Source organism: Engystomops pustulosus, chromosome 5 (assembly GCF_040894005.1).
Source record: "Engystomops pustulosus chromosome 5, aEngPut4.maternal, whole genome shotgun sequence".
In the NCBI taxonomy this organism is placed as follows: domain Eukaryota; kingdom Metazoa; phylum Chordata; class Amphibia; order Anura; family Leptodactylidae; genus Engystomops; species Engystomops pustulosus.
In genome coordinates this window covers 21,054,117-21,075,876 of record NC_092415.1, presented here as the reverse complement: position 1 = coordinate 21,075,876, position 21,760 = coordinate 21,054,117, and the positions used below count along the sequence as shown (strand labels likewise).

The 21,760-nt window shown below is 39.2% G+C and overlaps 1 protein-coding gene across 6 annotated transcripts in view; it reads right to left on the bottom strand.

Annotated features, from left to right (window-relative positions):
• CSMD3 (CUB and Sushi multiple domains 3) overlaps window positions 1–21,760 on the bottom strand; it is an 804,446-nt gene that overhangs the window by 591,210 nt on the left and 191,476 nt on the right. For all 6 annotated transcript variants that reach the window (XM_072151297.1, XM_072151299.1, XM_072151298.1 and 3 more), the window contains exon 4: window positions 1,556–1,750. In XM_072151297.1, the coding sequence (XP_072007398.1) occupies window positions 1,556–1,750 (195 nt within the window). The remainder of the gene's footprint in view (window positions 1–1,555; window positions 1,751–21,760) is intronic.

Genomic DNA, 21,760 nt, shown 5'->3' with positions numbered 1-21,760 from the left:
GCATTTATTATTGCCTCTTAAAGGGAAAACTGGTGGATTTTTTTCTTTCCCTTGCTGCACTTCTTGTACATTGTTTTTGAAGTGTCGGTGCCACAATGTTGGTCGTTTTCGGAAACTGAACTGTTCCTTTTTTGGGTGCACATTGTGGTGTTGCTTGTGAATTTGTTACTTTTCTGGTGCTCCTAGTTTTCTGACTTCTTTTTTGACACAGTATTTTTTATAAAATTAGAGCAGCAAGAAGCCGGTCTAGGGAGTTTTCCTTCATGAATGGGGAGATATTTCTAATCCTTTTAGTTTGTGCGCCAAATCATTAATCCCTTGCTCCACAAATTTACATCCCACTGGAAATTATAGCACACATTTTGCACCACCCTTTACAAAATAATACATTTCTGCCCGATGTGTTCTTTTTTAATGGAATCATCCATCTAAGGCTCAGCAGTTATGTCATGATAGGAGGTAGCATCCACTATAGCCTCATACAGGCAGCATGATGTCATTGTGTCACCTATTACAAACTATATACCAACAGGGACTGATAGAGGTACTGCACTTGACCAGAGGAAAGGACTACGGTGTTACCTCATTATATTGTTTTTACAGCACATTTATGAAACCGGACCACCCCTTTAACTAATTACTTATTATTTTACTCTTAGTTACAACTGTAACTATCTCCCCTATATGTGGTCATGATATGATGTCTCATGGGTTTCATCTGTATGTTACTATATTGTACTATTTGAGGCTGATTGGAAATAACAGCCCTTAAAGGAGTATTCTTGGACTAGAAAATGAAGAGTCCGCAAGACTTCAATGAATGCTGCAGTCTCATTACTTGCATGCACACCACCATGTATGTATAAGACGGCCGGACAACAAGATCAATACGTTTGACTAAGGAGTGGGAGTTTCTGGCAAACGATCTTCGAATCAAACCCTGTCAAACCAATTGACCAATAGACATTGGCTGTGTTTAACATTTCATCAATGAGACTTACGAGTTTCGAGCTCTCACAAAATCATAGTCATGGTCTTAGGACCATGGCTAAGACCTCATGATTTTTTAAGAGCTTAAAATGCGTAGGTCTCATTCCACTGATGAGTACATCTGTCTATCTGTTCGTAATGGATCAATATAGTAATTACATAATTTTTAGAGTTAAGAAAGGAGCTAGAAAGGGAGTTAGGAACATTGGGATAGCAGAAAGAAGGATCTATACAACTCCCATACAACCCATGGAGCCAAACTGAACCAAATTGTGCCATTTTCAAAACTTTACCTTGGTATTGAGAAATATATTGTCCGCTACAACAGCGCCAAAGGGTATTATACAGGATAAAGGCCCTAGGCCCAGACTGGACATTGAAATAGTTTTTGATTTTATATTTCTACATGCAAATTTATGCACAAAGAATCAACATATTCAATGTGTCCACTATGTCATTTGTATGTTATCAATATCTTCCTGAAATATAGCTGGCATAGGAGCATCCATAGCTGGAGCTCACACTATCATTGATCTAGTAAACATCAATCTAAAGATCAACATACCTCTACATATGGGCACTGGGAAATCCCATGATGCTGTGTTGGCGGAATTTGCAATACACGTAAGCTGCGGGTGACCATCCAGGATGTATCCTGTTACACAGCTGTACCGAATTTTGTCTCCAACATCATACCTTGTACCAGACAAAACACCTTTAGGTGGGATCCCGGGGTTACCACAGGAGCTGCTCCGTAATTCTGCAAAAAGACATATAAATATTCAAATAGATATTAAAATATGTCAATGTAAAAAGACATAGAAATATTCAAATAGATTTTTTTAAAAAATATACAGCATTAATAAAAAATTTTGAAAATTAAAGCATGTGCTTTAAGTTCATAAAATTCATTTTTTGTATATGTTTTTTTTTTCATTTTTTACATCAACATTCTATTTTTTTAAATTCCAGCCATATTTGTTGGTTTTCATAGGGCAGCATGAAGTTTCAGCATAATTTTGGAATATACTTATTGTAAATTAATTTCAGATAGAGAATCAAAAAAGGAACCTGTCACCAGGGACCTCATTTTCACTCAAGACAGGTTGCTGAAGCCCATTACAGCTGGATTGCCAAGTTGCTTTTCTGCCTTTTCTGTGGATTTGCATTACAGTATAATTGTGTGATTTAACTTACCTTGCACCCTGTTCTGAGTGCAAGGTTTGTTTTGGTTTGAATGCATTTAAAATAAAAAGTGATTTGTCTGTGTTGCTCACTCCTATGCTCACAGCCCCCACCTTTGTGCTCCTGTACAGCTCCTCCCTCTCCCACTGATATCACCTTCCCACTCTGTGAGCTCTGTCCTTGAGCGAAGAAGCAGGAGGGAGGAGATGTAGATGATCACAAAGGTGGGGGCTGAGAGGTGAGGAGTGCGCAGCACAGACAAGTCACTTTTATTTAAAATGCATTCAAACCAAAACAAACCTGGGTCTCAGAACAGGATTCTGTCAGGGTGCAAGGTAAGGTAAACACACATATATATATTGTAATGCAAATGCTGTCATTAAAATGACTTAAAATGAAGGTTTTTCCAGTGTATTTCAAAGGATTATCATCTGTGATCAATCTCAGCACCAATCTGTAGTCTTAGCGTTTAGTTTGGGTTCGATTTGGGTACCTAAGCTGAAACTTTTTTCAAGGTTCAGGTGAACACAAGCACATTGAGTTCTGCTTATCCCTACTCAATATCATATTGATAAGGATTCAACACCCAGAATCCCCTGGGTGCTCCCTAATGAATAGGAACTGATATGCAGTAACCTGTTCTGAGCACTATATTGATAATGGAGCTGCCTCCTACCTGTTCCATTCTCTTTTTGTATCAGCTGTCTTTGGGGGTCCAATACACTATTTCATATCTAAATAGAACACTGTGGAGGCCAGATAAGTAAGGATTATGTAGTATTTATTATCAAATATTTTATAAGATAAAAACCATAAATATTTATTTACATTTTTTAAGATATTTATATAGTTTACACAATTTAGTTTTTATTTTGACATTTTTGGTTTCATAAAGATTTGACATTTGATATAGATTTTTATTTGACATAGTACAGGCATAGTATGAATATATGTTTGGTTGTAACATGGCTGTGGTCCCCTATTTCAAAAGACAGAACCTTTTTAGGAAAATAACCAATAAACACAACACATTGGGGGAGATTCTTTATCCCAGTTTTCCATTGGAGAAGGCACATGAATTGCCATCTCCCTCAGTTTTTGGGCTTCTCCAACCCATATACATTTTTGGGCCTATCAAAGCAGAGAGTGGGCATGGAGCTAGAAGGATGGAGGTTGTGCAGGTGTGTGGACGCCTGGGTCACCATATTTATTATAGGTTCCCCAAAAAGCCAGCAAAGATTATAGCAAAAGCCTCCACTGGTTTAGATCTGGTCTACAGGTCCGAACTGATGGAGTTTTTGACTGTATCCACTAATAAGCTGGGGCTTCTTAGTGGATATAGGCGCCGGTGCACCACTGGGGGAAAGTCCCTGCTATAGATATATCACAACGGGGGAGATATATAATTTTTCTCTTTCTAATTTTAGTCCTAAAAAGTTGCACATATTTGAGCTGTTTGCTTTTTGCACACTTTTTCTGCAACTTTTGGTTTATTTGTCTAATGAATTCAATTGTTTAGACTAAAATTATTTGTGATAGCCATCTACGACTTTTGAAAAAGTGCCAAATTTAGCTGGGAAAAGCAGGACACCCAACTTTGCTCCTTTTTTTTGTGCAAATTTAAAAAAAAAAGAAAAAAGTTGCATCCTCCACACCAGGCAACAATGTTAGAAGAAAACAAGACAAAAAAAGGAAACTGTCAGGAAAACGAGATAGAGAAATCGTCCCCAAATGTATCAGAGCCCAGGAAGTTCCGTTTAGGATTTATTTCTAGAGAAATTTAGAATTAATTACCGAAACTTTCAATAATAAAAAAAATACAACATAAATATCCCTATTAACACATTGAAAACCCAATACATTTATCTGCTGCGCCGGTAAATGGGGTCATTTGTAACAATTTAGATGTTCAAATGTCACATTACATTGATGTAGTATTGATAGCACAATCTTTCCATATTAAGAAGACAGCAGTCAAACATCATTAGATGATTTCAGGGAGTCGGCAGCCTCCATTATATGTCAATATCTTCAGCCTTCTACTTGTGTTGGATAACATCATGATACTATGAGATCATATACAGTAAAGGGTAATCTAATCTGATAAATTCATAGCCCAGTGTGATCATGTACAGTAAATAATAGTCATCTTCCACATAGCTATAGCTCTCTCATTCTACTGTGAGACGAAACTCAACCAAGTAGAAGATGGACAATGACCAATAAAACATAGAGTATGGAGAAAGGGAAAAATCTCAATTTATCCTTCCTATAAATAAAGATGATATCCATCCACATTGATTCACTAGGTTAAAACAGTTATTGATAGTATAGATGCGTTTTGGGCCTGGGCTACACACATTAGATTCATTTTGGTCACATGCAAATTTTAGAAGTATCCGCCAACCATCAAATGTGTCTCTTTTCTGGTGGCAGATAAAAGGGGGATCTGGCATGGTGGATTCAAACATACCCTATTGGTTTTCATGCAATGTATATGTAGGCATCTAGTCATGGATTATCACCCTTGCCCCATTGTGAAACCATGAAAAATGTGAGGGCATATTATAAGAATTTGTGGCCAGTTGAGTCCAATGTTTCTGGTCACCTTTATTCTTCCATTACCTACTGATACCGCCTCAACCTAAAAGGTAGAATACAAGTTTGGAGAAAGCAAGGTTTAATGACCAGAGGTTACAGGGCTTTTTAACTATGAGAACTGTCAATCTGTGAAATAGCCGAGCTCAAGCGCTGGTCACAGCAGGGACAGCAGAGAGCTTCAAGAACGGCCTTGATGCCTTTTTACACCTAAACATTGACAGTTATGTTTTATAGAATTGTTTCCCCTAAATCTCTTCCTCATCCAATCCCTTCCCTTCCTTGGTTGAACTTGATGGACATGTGTCTTTTTTCAACTATGAAAACTATGATACTTAAATGTACTTAAATACTAGAATTTTCTGATTTTTGGCTACTGCACTCCTAATATTGTTCCATGTGGAGCTGATTATCCATAAGTTTAAGGGATATATACTGTTTGCTTGGGGTTTTCTGCATCTTTGCATCATACATAACTTAATAAGAGAAGGTTGTGGGTCTGGCAAACAGGACCTTCACAATAGGCTGCCTATAGCTCCAGAATCAGCATAGAAAATGGAAGGAGCAGCTCTGTGGCATCAACAGATCTTTAGCCAGAGGCAGGGTGTACACTTCAAATGAACCTAGCTCCACGGTGCAGGTGAACCACAACTGAATATTCAAAGGAAGAAGCACTTGGTTTATTCATCAATGGTGAACAAGATACCATGTTTCAGCTGTTTTAATTGTAGGTCATTGATAGTTGTGGGGGTGTTATATTCGACTTTCCCACCAATTGGTATCTTGCATTGGATTCTGTCTACTGCTGAAAGAGAAGTGTATTGCTGGGTGGCTCCTCTACAGACACAGCTCCCATAAAAGCCATGGCTTTGTCCAATTTATAGTAGAAAACTGGAACCCATGTGTGTAGACGAATCTGGAAATTGGCGGCTTTCACACCCCACTGCTTAAAGGAAAACCAAACATACCTACTAGTTCTGTTTAGATACTGATCCCAGTCATATCTTCTTGAGACATAAAACACTTAATTTCTCCAGAAAATGTCTTTATACAATATCCAGATTATGCAGGGTGCTCCGGTCCAACCCTCACATAGGGGTCTCTGTTTGTATACTAATTATGCATATACAATTATGATATACATTATCCTCTAGTATGCATTACATTCCGGCCACTCCCATCCTTCCCTGTGACAGTTGTGTGACATCACCATCTGTCCGGAAGGGATTGTAGTGGTATTATCTAATGCACAATGTGGGCGTGCATAATTAGGAGCCGAGCTGCTCCAAGGGCGGACTCTGAGAAGGGGAGTGGGTGGCTGCAATGTGATATATGTATGAGGCATGCATAATTAGTAGTTGAGCAAAGAGCCCTGTGTGAGCATCGGGCTGGAGCACCGGAGCCTAACCTGCATATTGTATAATGGCATTTTCTGGAGAATTGAAGTGCTTTTATGTCTAAACAAGATATTATATGAGATCAGTATCTCAACACAAGCCAGCAGGTTTGTTTGGTTTAGATACTAAATTACAAAGTGGTAGATTTCCTTTAACTACTAATTAACATATGAACAGGTCATTACTATTTAAGCACCATATAAAAACTTCTTTCATAGTATTACGGTTCTTTCAATTTATTTCATTTGACTCAGGCTCAGGAGGTATATTCCAATGATTTCCAGTTACACATAGCTGTTGGTGAAAATTTCTCTTTAGATGCGGTTTTCATATCTGCTTAAAATTGGAATATAAAATAAAAACTTGGTGGGCGTAATTGCTTTTCAAGGTACATTAAGTTATTCATCTTTTATACAAAGTTATATTATTACCGCTACAATATGGTCATTTTTATTCTTCCACTTACCGTCGAAAATGGAGGGAAATGTAAAATGATTCACTTGTTGCTATAGATTGAAAAAAATGTTGCAAAAGTAATTTCCCTCAATAGCGTTGACTTATTTTAAACCACACACTCAGTCCTGATGCTTTGTAGATAACAATATGATTCGCTTCTCGTAAATAAGTGGAAAAGTTTAGAAATTCATACGAATACGAGTAAATAGTCTCTGATCACGGGAGGTGATTTTGGTGAATGTTTTTGCTCCCGTAATCTTAATGTTTCTATTTAAGTGTCAAATCAAGTGGAATAAACTGCAATTATCTGCACTTATGACCTCGAAGCGCTGCTTGCAAAGTCTAATGGAGTAGAAATTAGAAACAGTATTTGGTCATTTTTAGATAAAGTAGAGTTTTTAAACTCAGGCCCAGCATTGAGCAGTCCTACTCAGTGATTAAATTCGCACTTGTACTTTTAGTTTTCAGGACCTCAATCTAAATGAAAGTGCTGACGGGTCACAAAATCTACTGTGGCCAAAAATTGGCTTCCATACACCATGTGACATAAGGGGTGCCAAAAATATGTATCCTCCTCTGGCTGCTGGTTCTAATGATATCCTAGTACTTCCGGACTCTGGGACTTTTGGAGGAGCACAATCAATGAAATGTCACTTCACGTTCATGTCCCATGACCCCCTGCACTTCCAGCTGGTCAGATGTGCTTAAGTCCACAAGTACCAGAACAGGTAAGTACACTTTCTATTGTTTGGCAACTTTCCCTTAGCCATCACAGTGTTTTCCAAAATCCCTGTAAAACCCCTTTGGTATTTGGCCTCTGTATTTATCCACAGATTCCACAGCAGTATGTATGTAGATGAGCCACAGTTGACACTTTAGGGTGTAGTGTAGCCTTGATTAACATTGTTCTGCTCCTCTTGTGAAACTGAGAGGGAGCATCGGACCTTATGGCCACACCCATGGTGCACTAAAATTCTGATTAAGATTTCTATGCATTTAGGCCCCATGTTTTCTCAATAAAAAAGAGGGTTATGATACAGAACACTTCACCCACAAGACCATATGTTACTTTTATATGGGATAGGTTCCTTTAGTTTCTTATTGATCATGTCCCATGGCATTGCTGATAATTAGTATAACTGAACCGCAAAGTTCAGGTCCTTGACAAACTTTAATGATTCTGGTTCACTAGACTGAACCCTAATTACATCAAAAGTTCGCGTTGGGGATCGGCTCAACCAACCGCCAGTACCTGGCACTGAACAAGGTGTTAACTATTTAAATGTAGCTGGCAAAGTTGCCGGCATCACCTAAATCTATCTAGGCTCTTACATACTGTTGACATTATGTGCTGCCATTTTGGGGTGAATGAGCATTCCCCAATGATCCAATTATGTCATTGGGAGCGTAGATCCTCCCCGGGGCCCACGAGTGCCGGCTTACATGTGCCTCATCGAATTAAATGGTGCCAGGGAATTTGCAGCTAGTATTTTAAAAAGTTAAAACCCACAATCGGGGCCAGGAATGATCACGGATGTTACCAGGGGTGTGGTTTGGTAGCCTAACCTGGATAAGAACAGCATTTCCTCTATTGGTTTTCTTACGTCTCAGAGATTTATCCGAACTGATACAAACTAAGAGTTAAATTACTACTTCAGCTATATCAGGCAAGCACCAGAGGTCAACTCCTAAATTAACTCTCCGGTATGTTAATGTATATTCCCATTATTTAAAGAAATATTCAGTTATAAAGTGGCCACATTTATGCAATTTGCCTTGCAAATATAATCATCTTCCTTGATGTAGTGTAATTGAATCTTTGGATTCCTCATTATTCTCAGCTGTCGTTAGTCTGGAGGAATCGTAGATCTGGGGCTCTCTGCTGTTCACTATCCATATTGCAGCTTCTCCGAGTCCTTTGTCATGAAATGTCTCAATATCCCTAAAGGCAGAATAAACAACACAATGTGTAATGTCATTTTTCTCTCAAACACGAGGTGAGTGCGCCAAGCAAAGCTGCATGTGAGGGGAGATGTCTCGAAAATGCCGACTTATAGACAGAAGGTGCAGAAAAGAATTGCAGCATCGCTGAAGGGGAAAGATTTACATTGACAGTGGATATGTAAATATTTTGATATATTCTATTGAATAGGTTGAGTATAGATTCACATTTTTAAAGATGTAATAATTTTTGGGCATTATCTATCTTAATAAAACCAACTTGCCAAAAAGTTGTTTTTTTCAAAGTTTAATTTCACGTCATATTTTTGTTTCTTTTTTTTTTAAAGTAAAAGCTTCCTACTCCTATCAGTTTGTGATATTTTGGCGATACAAACAAATACACAATATTGATCAGGTGTAAAAGCCAGAAATACTGTATATCAAGGTTGATCATTAAGTATCCTATACATGGTGACAAGTCCACTTTGTTATGGGAGCCAATGAATGATCTTCCCAGATCTATGGTATACAGTGTAGTACATGGCGAGATTTACATTCCTGGGACACTTTTTGAAATACAGGTAAGCGCAAGGACCCCGACACGTGTTTCGCCAAACAGGCTTCTTCCAGGCTCCCCTGGAAGAAGCCTGTTTGGTGAAACACGTGTCGGGGTACTTGTGCTTACTTGTGATTGTACTTGTAACTCTTGGTGTTCCTTGTTCATCTAGCAATTTCATTGTATTCCAGGGGCGTAACTACAGTGGTAGCAGCCATAGCAGCCGCTATGGGGCCCACAGTGTCAAGGGGCCCCATCTTCTGACTTGACACACTAAAGAGTGGAGGATGTGCATGATTATATACACATTATGCTGCACCCTGTACAGCATAATATGTATATAACATATATGTGATGTATAGATGTGTATACAGTGTATGGTGTCTGTATATACTATATGTGTGTGTGTATAGATGCTGTATATTTGTATATGGCACTGTATTTGTGTGTATATTCTCTATATGTGTGTGCTTGAGTGTATAAAGTGTAACTTGCAGGTGTTAGTATCCAAATAAGTATATTTTTTAAGTGGGAAGTAGGCCCCGTGGAGAAGTCTGCTGTGGGGCCCCGCTTCTCCTAGTTAAGCCACTGTTGTATTCCTGATATACCTGTATACCTTCAGTGATACAGGTTAGGTGCTTTTACTTTCTGTGCATAGACATTCTTCTCTGATGTCTTAGTTTACCCTATGGGGCTAAATATGGTCCCATACTTGATTTAGCACTTTAACATTTATTAGGGATCACATTGATATTGATGACTGTTTACATCTGGGTATTGTGCATTGCATGTTTTACTGTCAGTTGCTCCTATGTTGTTTCTCTTGTTACCTTTGTGTCAGTAAGTGGTATAAACAAAATAAAGATCATTCAAATTTACTGTTGTACTATTATTCTTGGTACAACGTTGGTAGGTGTTTTTTGCAAATAGGTGTGGATTGAGCCCGGCTCAGCCATCTCCTAAAATCAGTTTGGTGTAGTACCTTAAAGGGCACCTGTCATCAGGTCTCTGTCACTATTTCTGTCCCCTCCACCTGTTGGAGCAGCTCAAAAGGATCCCATCACAACATTTATCTAGTAAATTCATACCTTAATCATTGTAAAATTACCTTTTCTTTATTATGTAAATGAGTCTGGTCACATGGTCAGAGGCAGTGATGTCACCCCTGTTACCCCTCCCCTCTCCTCCCCCTGCTCATGTGTGTAATGTATAGTAAAGCATTGCTAGTGACTGTACTTTACCTGCTGACATGCTCTCCCTCCTAATACACATGTATGAGACACAGACAAGCACCTGACATGTTCTGCTATAACATGGCTGCAACCTGGAGCTGTTGTATCTCTCCTATACACACACAGGCTGCAAGGGGTGTGGCCACTAGCAAGCACATGGAGCAGTCATTACACCATTATACAGACTGTCAGTCATGAACTGGGGGTGTGGCTGTGCTGCCCACACATGAATAAGCCGGACAGCTTGAATATGCTAATGACTCATTGGACATTTCACAGGTCATTTGCATACAGCTTTAGGACCTCATTGCTTAAGTTTACAGGCATGTAGAGGGACAATGAAGGGACAGAGGCAATGCTTTCTAATGGCAGTTTATGAAAATATATTTAGATAAGGGGGTTATTTTGCATGACAGGTTCTCTTTAAGGACAAAAATGGACTTCAGGACAAAGCACTTTTTTTTAGATTTTTTTTTTTCTGCTCAAATTCCAAAACACATATTTTTTTAACATTTTTTATCCGAAATAAACATATGAGGGCTTGTTTTTTGAGTTAATATTTGTACTAGATGAACTTGATGGGCATGTGTTTTTTTAATCGTATAAACTATGAATATGTTAATTGTTATGGTAAAAATAGCTTAATGATTTCAATTTATTAACTCTTTCCTGCGGCAGAACAGAATAAAACTACTGTTTTGCCACTTATCTTTTAATTAAAAATTTTACACCATGTACAGGTTTGGAATCTATCTTTCCCCCTCGACTCCAATAAATCAGATATTTTGTATCAGGAAAGAAAATATGAAAATATTCCAATGTTTCAGATGGGGGTTTTAACCAGGTAATTGATGAGGGGCTAGATAGAAAAAAATGATCTTCAGATAAAGTATGGTTGGCAGTACAATCTTCTACTTTTTTGGTAGGATACTGTAAAAACTGGTTCAACGGACCCTTCTTATATATCAAGACAAAGCTATACGTCAGTATATGACACTGTGGGGGTCATTTACTAAGGGCCCGATTCGCGTTTTCCCGACATGTTACCCGAATATTTCCGCTTTGCGCGATTTCCCCTGTATTGCCCCGGGATTTTGGCGCATGCAATCAAATTGTGGCACATCGGCGCCGGCATGCACGCGACGGAAATCGGGGGGCGTGGCCGAGCGAAAACCCGACGGATTTGGACAAAACCGCATTTAAAAAAAAGAAATGTGTCGCTTGGGACGCGCTTACCTTCACTTTGTCCGGCCCGGTGAACTCGAGTGCATTCAGATGCTTTTCAGCGCAGCAGCGCCACCTGGTGGACGGCGGAGGAACTACCTTGATGAATCCCGGCCGGACCCGAATTCAGCGCAGAGAACGCGCCGCTGGATCGCGAACGGACCGGGTAAGTAAATCTGCCCCTGTATGTATCTGTATATGTAATGTGTACATGATCTATATGTGTGTATGTGTGTAAGAGTGCATAATTGTAAGGATTCATAAATGTGTGTGCTTATGTGAGTATATATGAGTGTAATATGTATTGTTATAACCTTTCAGAGGAGGAATAGGTTGATTCTTTAAAATGTGATCACATTGTGGGGGGGCTGGGGGAATGACAGAGGGAACCATGTTCCCCTTTTCTCTCTCCTTATGTGCCGCTATTGTGCTTGATTGCGGTAGTTATGGGGTTAAACTGCCTGGCAAGGAGAGATCTTCCATGCAGCAGGGACAAGGTTCTACGTAACAGCTGGTCTCCTCATGTGAATAGTACTGGCACACTGGCATTTCCAATGCAATCAGCAGGACGACATAGATTGTCCAAATACGGCAACGGCTGGCTAATTAGGGAGATCTATTTTGTCCTGCATAATTAATCAGTTAAGCAAAGCATAAAAGCCCCTTTTGTCTACTTTATCAGCCAATATACAAATGAACAGTGCAAAGAATTCCTATCTCGTAAATTTTATTCTTAACCTTACAAAGGGCGGCCAATGGACACATATCCTAAAACTGGCTCCAAGAGGCTTTTGCTGCCCTTTCAGAACCAGTACCTCTGTATTTGTAAAAATTTCTGCCAATATAATTCAAAAAGTTAGAAAACACAACATAATCTGCAGCTAAACTTCAAATACTGTTCATTAATAAAGCAAGGATCTAGCTGGACATGGCTGTGTACCACATCCCATAGGAAAATTGTATCCCTTTCATGACTAAGGCCCGGCAAACATGAAATGCATGAAAGTTAGACACAGAATGAGCACAGCGGGAGCGCTAAACATTACATTTTCTTCTGGAAAGTGGCTTCTCCCGGGATCAACATTCTTTTCATAATCTTCCGTAAAAACATTGACTTAAATTTGAGTTTTTTATTTGCTTTTTCTCAATGTCTGTAGTCTATCGGTAATTTGCAGTTTTATCCAGTGTCTGCGTTTATCTGATAAAACAGAATTGTCAGACTTTTATGATGCCCGTTCTCTTAAATAGATGGAGTGATGAATGAACAAGTCCTCAACATGAACCGCCGTAAAATACATTCAGTAGTAAGAACATACCAAAAATAATCTAAATCGGTAACAAAATTCTATCAGCGATTCAAACATTAGATGACATTACAGAAGATTCTATGGGCATTGATTTTTTATACTGATTTGCTGAAAAGTCAGAATTTTTTGTAGCTATGAGTAGGCTTAATTTGGCTGATAATAATATTTATAAGCTGAATCCTCTTGCAATGCTTCAGACAATGTCAGGTATTTGTCATGGAGAACTGTGTAGCTTTATGTGTGTTGTTAGTAGCAGCAGGACTTTGAAAATGGATTATATTTCGGGATTGTAGCTGGACTCGGAACACGGAGCTTCTGGTTAGATACTACAGTGAAGTGGAGGGTCTCAAGAGCAGTTTGAGTGCAGAGATCAATGAACACAGCAGTATGAGGAGACTTCCTCTGTGTACTTAGTCTAGCTACAATATCGGGATATAAATCGATTTGTCACAGTCCAGTTTCTACTCACAACACAAAAAAGGTATAATTATGTTGATATCCAAGGCAAAAAACTAACACTATCTTCATCTTTGTATGGTCAAACTGCTCCCCACATTCAAGGGTGCATCAGCCATGAGGTAAGTTGAGCCACATCCCTCAGGGACCACCAGCAAGTTGGGGGCAGCATCAGGGATGCAGGAACTGAAAACCAGTTTCAGCAGGGATGTGAGAAACTGCATAGAAAACCCACCTGCTTAAAAAATAAAGTGGCACAGGCCGCCCCATAGGTTACGTACAAGATAGATTATGTGGGTTTGTTCTTAAAGGGTTTTGGCCACAAAAGAAAATTCTCAAATTTCAATCCCATTATGATATTTATACAACAGAGATCATTTTTATCTGCTTACTTTACAATTTTACTCACTTTTATTTCTGTTTTAGCTCCTATCACTCAGTGATAGTCAGTGTAAGATTGCAGAGTGTGGCAGGGACTCTCTAAGCAGACACATTGGGGCAAATTTACTTACCTGGTCCTGTAGCTATCCCCTATTCGGACAGTCCAACGAGGATGAAGTGCGGCGCGATTCCTGAAGATCGTGCGCCCAAGTTCCTGCATCCGTTTCCCCACCAAGGTCTGCCAGAGTTCACCTTCTTCTTCCCAGTGCTTGTAAGTGCATGTCTTACAACACAATTCTAAATGTTAAATTTTGTGAGTTGTCCGAATGCATCGGGTTGTCCGACGACTCGCCCCCCCCCCCCCCATTTCTGTTTCGTGCAAACCGGCGCCGATGCGCCAAAATCCGATGCGGCGCAATCCCCGGCGCGATGTGGTGCAAAATGGAATTCGTTGGGAAACCTGGCAAAAATGTGCTTTGTGGACCCTTAGTAAATGAGCCCCATTATGATCCCTCTAGTTCTGTGAGCTGACAATGTGGTGATGTTATCAGAGTTCAGAATCAGAGATGAGAGATAAGATCCATGAGATGCATATTACATTCTCAGTTCTCCTATATCTCTGTTCAGCCACAAACAATATCAGATCTGCTGTGCCTCCCTCCCCCTTCCCCTAGATAAAGATCTGCCTGTTTCTTGGCGCTCCTCTCACTGCTTCTGTTGTTTGTAGGCAGGAAGTCAGTGTCTGTACATCAGTGTGAGCGTGTCCTGGAAGCCAGGGGGCAGGGGTCCCTGCAGTAGAGAGCTCAGCTCTCCACAGCCTCAGGCAAGATGGCTGCCGACCCCAAAGTCAGAAGATCCAAGGTTGGAAACTAGGGGTAACTCAAACTGTGTACACCAGGACTGTTAGAGACAGGTTGGAATCATATCTGTGAAATGCTGTATTTTTGTTTATAACAGTAAATTAGAGAGTGTGTTATTTTGTTATCCTGAGTATATTTAAGAAACTTGTCTTTGTGGGATTATACCCCTTTAAGTTGAATTGGTATGTAAGTCAGTAAACACTTATATATAGTAAGTGTAACTCGATAGCGGAGTGATATACCTTTTGGTTTTACAGAGTCTTTTTCATAAACTTCAACTCTGCTATATAACGGAGAGTGGGTAGAACACATTTGCTGTAACGGTGCTACTCCTGGCCATGGGTTGTGTGTAGTATCTGAGATCTGCTCCCTTTACATAAATATATATGAGCTGTAATGAGACAGGTGTGGTGCTGCTTTTGGGAAAAACAATTGGCTAGGTTTGTCTAATCTCGTACAAATCCTTTAAGTCGCACCAATTATAAACAATGCAGAAGTTCTGCGAAACAGATTTGGAACCGAGCTGCTCATTTATAGCAATTTCTGTCGAATTTTCTGACGGAAAGCTGGCCTTGAATCCTCACCTCCACAGCACTATAGTTGATAAGTTGCAGCTATGCACTAGCACTTTTTTGTTTGCAAATAAATTGCTTTTTGAGTTGTGCCAAATATGATTGCTTTTCCAATTTTCTGTACTAAGTAAGCATTTTAACTCAACTAACAAATCCTTCTCCTAGTTGGAAGCTGACGGCTATAACTAAATGTATCAAATTACTGGAGAAAGCAAAGAAGGGTCATGGATTAATGGGTACAGAGTTCATTGCCCATAAGTTTGTTGAAACTTCGATATATACAAACCTTAAAATCCATTTTCATAAAATTTTTATTTCTGCCTGAATCTTAAAATAAATAGAGAAATAAAGAAATAGAAATTGCTTTCCTTTATGAAAAACTTACTGTATATTGAAAAAAAATATTCAGTTAGTTTCATTAGAAAACATACTTAAAGAAAATCTACCATCAAAATCGAGCACGATAAACCCGGGACACTTTGGCCTCTTGGCCAGTCACCTGAGTACAAGGACGGCATCAAGTGAGCTACTCAAAACCATGAAAAGATTTGTGGAATTCCAAGCTTAACATTTTTCCATGTGGCCTATGAAATAAGTTCTCAAATTTGAATCCCCTAGTCATGTTTACACAATAAAGATCATTTTAACCCCTTACTTTGCAATTTTACTTATTTTTCTTGTTTTTTTTAGCTCCTATCACTCAGTGATGATCAGTGTAAGATATCAGACTGTGAGCGGGGACTCTAAGCAGACACTTCATCATCCCTCTTTGCTGTGAGATGCTGTGTGCTGACAATGTGCTTAGATTATCAGGGTACAGGGTCTAGCTACGCTTTCATTTAGCTTCTGAACATTCTACTAGGATTTGAAACATAGAAAAAGAGAGATGAGACACATCAGAGTCATGAGGTGGTTATTAGACACAATACACCCTCAGTTAGTGCTGCTTTGCCACCCTCCCCTATGATCAAGACCTTATCTTGTCATAGAGTTTGTAGCTTCTCTGCATGCTGGTGCTGGAAAGGAATTTGCTTTGTCTATAGTGATCTCTGTCTTCTGCCCCTCCCCCTGCAGTACAAGAGAAGCTATTCATGCAAGAAGAATTTGCCTGACCATAGTCTGTAGTTGGTGGTCGTAACTAGGGACAACCAAAATATAAACACCAGTCAAATGCTGTATATTTGTTAAAAAATGTAATTAGAAAAAGTGTTATTTTGTTATCCTGAGTTTATTTAAGAATTGTGTCTTTACTTAAGAATAGTCTGGAGTATTGTGGGAATACTCCCTTAAGTTCAATGGTTCCCCAGGAACCCAAAGATATTTGTACTGTAAATAATACCTTATAGTTGAGGGGTCTCGTACAGATTTTGAAATGGGGATCAGCCAGTTCAATTTACATCTCTGATGGGGGGGGGGGGGGGGGGGGAATTTGGCTGTGCATGTAAACTATGAGCGATGGAAGTGGAGGGGAGGAAGATGTCCAGATAGTTAACTGTAGTTTATCATGATGGTAAAATTCTAATAGTCCATTTTCAACCCTCTAGAAGCCACGGGTCCATGTATGGCACCACACCAATAAGAGTTAAAAGTGAAATTATATTAGATCATCATTAATTGGAAATAATGTATATTTTATGCAATTGAGGTTCTAGGAAAGTATAAATAATTACAAAATTGCATAATTACACTGTTCAAATTAGAGCTTTAATCAGCAGTTGTTTCATTATGCTACATTTACTTTTATTATCTTGAATTCTGTATTATTATGCTTAGCATTTTGGTAGTTTTTTCGGTACATCACTGATACAGTACATCAAAAATTCTGAGAGGATAGAATCAAAATACAAGTATTGCTGAATAGAACATTGAACTAGCGAGAACCCTGCTGGGGCATGGCCTGCCCTGTCAACTGACACAGCTCTGGCACGGGAGAGAGGAACGTACAGCCTTATCAATCTTTCCGCTTTAATCAAAGAACTTTGCTGTTAGCTACGAGGCATGAGACCTTTACTCTATTGCTCTCTGCAAACACTGAACTTTGCCGACTACACCGAATTTTAAGAAAGTTATTGTGTTTAAATTGTGTGATCATTTCTCGGATTCGCTATTTACACTTGAGGATTTTTATTAATTTAACCCCTTAATGACCGCCCTATCGGGAATCTACGTCGGTCATTAAGGGTACTTCTTCTGATGCGACGCCTTTCTACGGCACCGCATCAGAAGAAGATTTCGGGACATCGGGTTATTATAGTGCCGGTGTCGGGCTGTGATATCACAGCCCAGACCCGGCACTAACACCCGGGTTCGGAAAAACTCCGATCCCGGGTGTTTAACCCCTTACACGCCGCGGTCAAGCATGACCGCGGCGTACAAGTGTGTCCCCCGTGGATCGGACCCCCCCGGTGTGCTTACCGGGGGATCCGATCCCTTCCTGCCGCTGCCCCGGGTCCCGACGAGTGACCCGGGGCTGTCGGTTCCTCTTCTCGCCGGGTTCTGCCTTCCTGGCAGGACCCGGCTGTAAGTAACTGAGCATGCGCGGCATGCTCAGTTACTTACACTATACACTGCAATACACATGTATTGCAGTGTAAAGGCTTGAATAAGCGATCGGATGATCGCTTATTCAAGCCAAAAGGTTGAAAATATGTGAAAGTAAAAAAAAAAGATTAAATTGTTTTATAATAATAATTAAATATATAAATAAAATAAAGTCCCATAATCTCCCCAGTTACACATATAATGCAAATACAGTATATAAAACACAAAAACACACAAAAAATGTACATATTTGGTATAACCGCGTCCATATTAATCTGTACAATAAATCTAAATCAATATTGAACTCGCTCGGTGAACGATGAAAAAAATAACTACGAAAAACTTCCCGTAATATACAATTTTTCATCAAACACTATCACAAAAAATGTTCTAAAAACTGATCAAAAAAAGCTACATTCCCTAATTTGATACGACTGAAAAGAACAACTCTTTTCGCAAAAAATAAGCCCTCAACCAGATCTGACAACAGAAAAATACAGAAGTTATGGCCCTAAAAATTTGTCAATAGTAAAAACAATGCGATATTCTCCAATATTGGTTTTGCTCAGGAAAATTGAGCAAAGATAAGAAAAACTATATAAATGAGGTATCACCGCGATCGTAGTGAACCAGAGAATAAAGATAAAATATTATATTTACATTACGGTGAGTGGGTGAAAAAAATGCTAAAAATCCAAAATAAAAATTGATGATTTTGTTTGTGTCCCCCTTGAAATAGTTAATAAAATCTCATGAATAAGCTATAGACCCCCTAAATGAATTATCTATACATTGTATCCCATTCCGTAAAAAATAAGCCCTCATTTGTTTGCATTACCAAAAAAAAATAAAAATGTATAGGTTGTACAATGTGACAATACAAATCTGCTGTGAATGGCGCCTCCATTCATTCTATACTCGGCCGTGCGCCTGTACAGAAGTTTACATATGGGGTATCAGTACACTCGGGAGGAATTGGGCATCAAACGTTGCAGTGTGTTTCATCATTTAATTTATTCTGAAAATGTCAGTTTGGCCTAAATGAATGTATGTTCCAAAAAAATTCCATAGTTTCTAAATCGCAGGTCCATATTGTTTTATCCCATGTGAAACACTTAAAGGGTTAATGGACTTAATAGAAGTTGTTTTACATACGTTGAGGGGTGAAGTTTCTATAGTGGGGTAATTTATGGGGTTTTACTATTACTAAGGCCTTACAAAGTCACTTGGAAGCTGAGTTTTCCCTCAAAATGTGAGTTTTGGCAATTTTCATGAAAATGAGAAAAATCGCACCTAAAGTTCTGCGCCTCATAACATCCTAGAAAAGTGAGAGGATGCATAAAATATCATCCCAACATAAAGCAGATATTCCGTAAATGTAATTTATCAAGCTTTTTGGGTAGTTTTACTTCCTGTCTGGAAAGCAGAACATTTCAAACTAGGAAAATGAAGAATTTTTACAAACTTTTGCCAAATTTTCACTTTTTTTCAGAACGAATCGCAAAACGTATCACTTAAATTTTATAACTAACATGAAGTACAATGTATCACGGGAAAACATTCTCAAAATCACCGGGATATGTTAAAGCGTTCCGAAGTTATAACCAATTATCGTGAGACATGTCAGATTTGAAAAATCGAGTCTGGTCATTGAGCTGAAAACTAGTGTCGGTGATAAGGGGTTAAAGAATTTTTGTAACATGAATATTTTCTTTTCAATGACTAAACCATAAATATTTCTAATTGCTGCACCCTCTTATCAAAGTTGGATCCAGGAATATGTTCAAAATTCACAAAAAAAACTAAATGAAAAATTATTTAAATGTTTTGGGATTTTTTGTAAATTGTATCCTTACCAATCATCTGAATTATATACTCACTGACCACTTTATTAGGTACACCTGTCCAACTGCTCGTTAACACTTCATTTCTAATCAGCCAATCACATGGCGGCAACTCAGTGCATTTAGGCATGTAGACATGGTCAAGACAATCTCCTGCAGTTCAAACCGAGCATCAGTATGGGGAAGAAAGGTGATTTGAGGCCTTTGAACGTGGCATGGTTGTTGGTGCCAGAAGGGCTGGTCTGAGTATTTCAGAAACTGCTGATCTACTGGGATTTTCACGCACAACCATCTCTAGGGTTTACAGAGAATGGTCCGAAAAAGAAAAAACATCCAGTGAGCGGCAGTTCTGTGGGCGGAAATGCCTTGTTGATGCCAGAGGTCAGAGGAGAATGGGCAGACTGGTTAGAGCTGATAGAAAGGCAACAGTGACTAAAATCGCCACCCGTTACAACCAAGGTAGGCAGAACAGCATCTCTGGACGCACAGTACATCGAACTTTGAGGCAGATGGGCTACAACAGCAGAAGACCTCACCGGGTGCCACTCCTTTCAGCTAAGAACAGGAAACTGAGGCTACAATTTGCACAAGCTCATCTAAATTGGACAGTAGAAGATTGGAAAAACATTGCCTGGTGTGATGAGTCTCGATTTCTGCTGCGACATTCGGATGGTAGGGTCAGAATTTGGCGTCAACAACATGAAAGCATGGATCCATCCTGCCTTGTATCAACGGTTCAGGCTGGTGGTGGTGGTGTCATGGTGTGGGGAATATTTTCTTGGCACTCTTTGGGCCCCTTGGTACCAATTGAGCATCGTTGCAATGCCACAGCCTACCTGAGTATTGTTGCTGCCCATGTCCATCCCTTTATGAGCACAATGTACCCTGTAACATCTGATGGCTACTTTCAGCAGGATAATGCGCCATGTCATAAAGCTGGAATCATCTCAGACTGGTTTCTTGAACATGACAATGAGGTCACTGTACTCAAATGGCCTCCACAGTCACCAGATCTCAATCCAATAGAGCATCTTTGGGATGTGGTGGAACGGGAGATTCGCATCATGGATGTGCAGCCGACAAATCTACGGCAACTGTGTGATGCCATCATGTCAATATGGACCAAAATCTCTGAGGAGCTTCCAGCACCTTGTTGAATCTATGCCACGAAGAATTGAGGCAGTTCTGAAGGCAAAAGGGGGTCCAACCCGTTACTAGCATGGTGTACCTAATAAAGTGGCCAGTGAGTGTATACATAGCTAAACACAAAAAATAAAGTAAAACTGTTGGCGACACAAAACCAAAGTGTGTTCAAACCTACTTGATCTACGTGACCCACTGTCACAATTTGATGGTAAGTTTAAAGTAAATAAGTGAGATGAAGTATGATGCACAGGTGAGTATGATGGAAGGCAACAAGCTATAACCAACGTGATCAATGGATTTATGATTTAGAAAATAAATCCTGAGAAGAATTGTAGCGGACTCCTGTTTATCTTAGCTATTAGTAATGTTTGTACGCCAAAGCTTAAAGATAGTCTTCTAGACTCTACAGGCTTCAAGTAATAGCTATATAAGATTACTTACTATTCATTAACCCCTTAACGACTTGGCCTTTTTTAGTTTTTTCACTTCCATTTTTCACTCACCAACTTCAAAAATCTATAACTTTTTTATTTTTCCACATAAAGAGCTGTGTTATGGCTTATTTTCTGCGTAACAAATTGCACTTCGTAGTGACGGTATTTAATATTCTATGGCGTGTACTGGGAAGCGGGAAAAAAATTCCAAATGCAGTGAAAATGGTGAAAAACCACATTTGTGACGTTTTCTTGTGGGCTTGGATTTTACAGCTTTCACTCTGCGTCCCAAATGACATGTCTACTTTATTCTTTGGGTTGGTATGATCATGTGGATACCAAATTTGTATAGGTTTTATAATGTTTTCATACATTTAAAAAAATTAAAACCTCCTGTACAAAATATTTTTTTTTTATTTTGCCATCTTCTGGGGCCAATAACTTTTTCATACTTTGGTGTACGGAGCTGTGGATAGTGTCTTTTTTTGCGAATTTTGATGCCGTTTTCATTACTATAATTTTTGGGACTGTGCGACCTTTTGATCACTTTTTATAAATTTTTTTATATTTTTCAAAATGGCAAAAAAATGCCATTTTCGACTTTGGACGCTATTTTCTGTTACGGGGTTAAACATAGTGA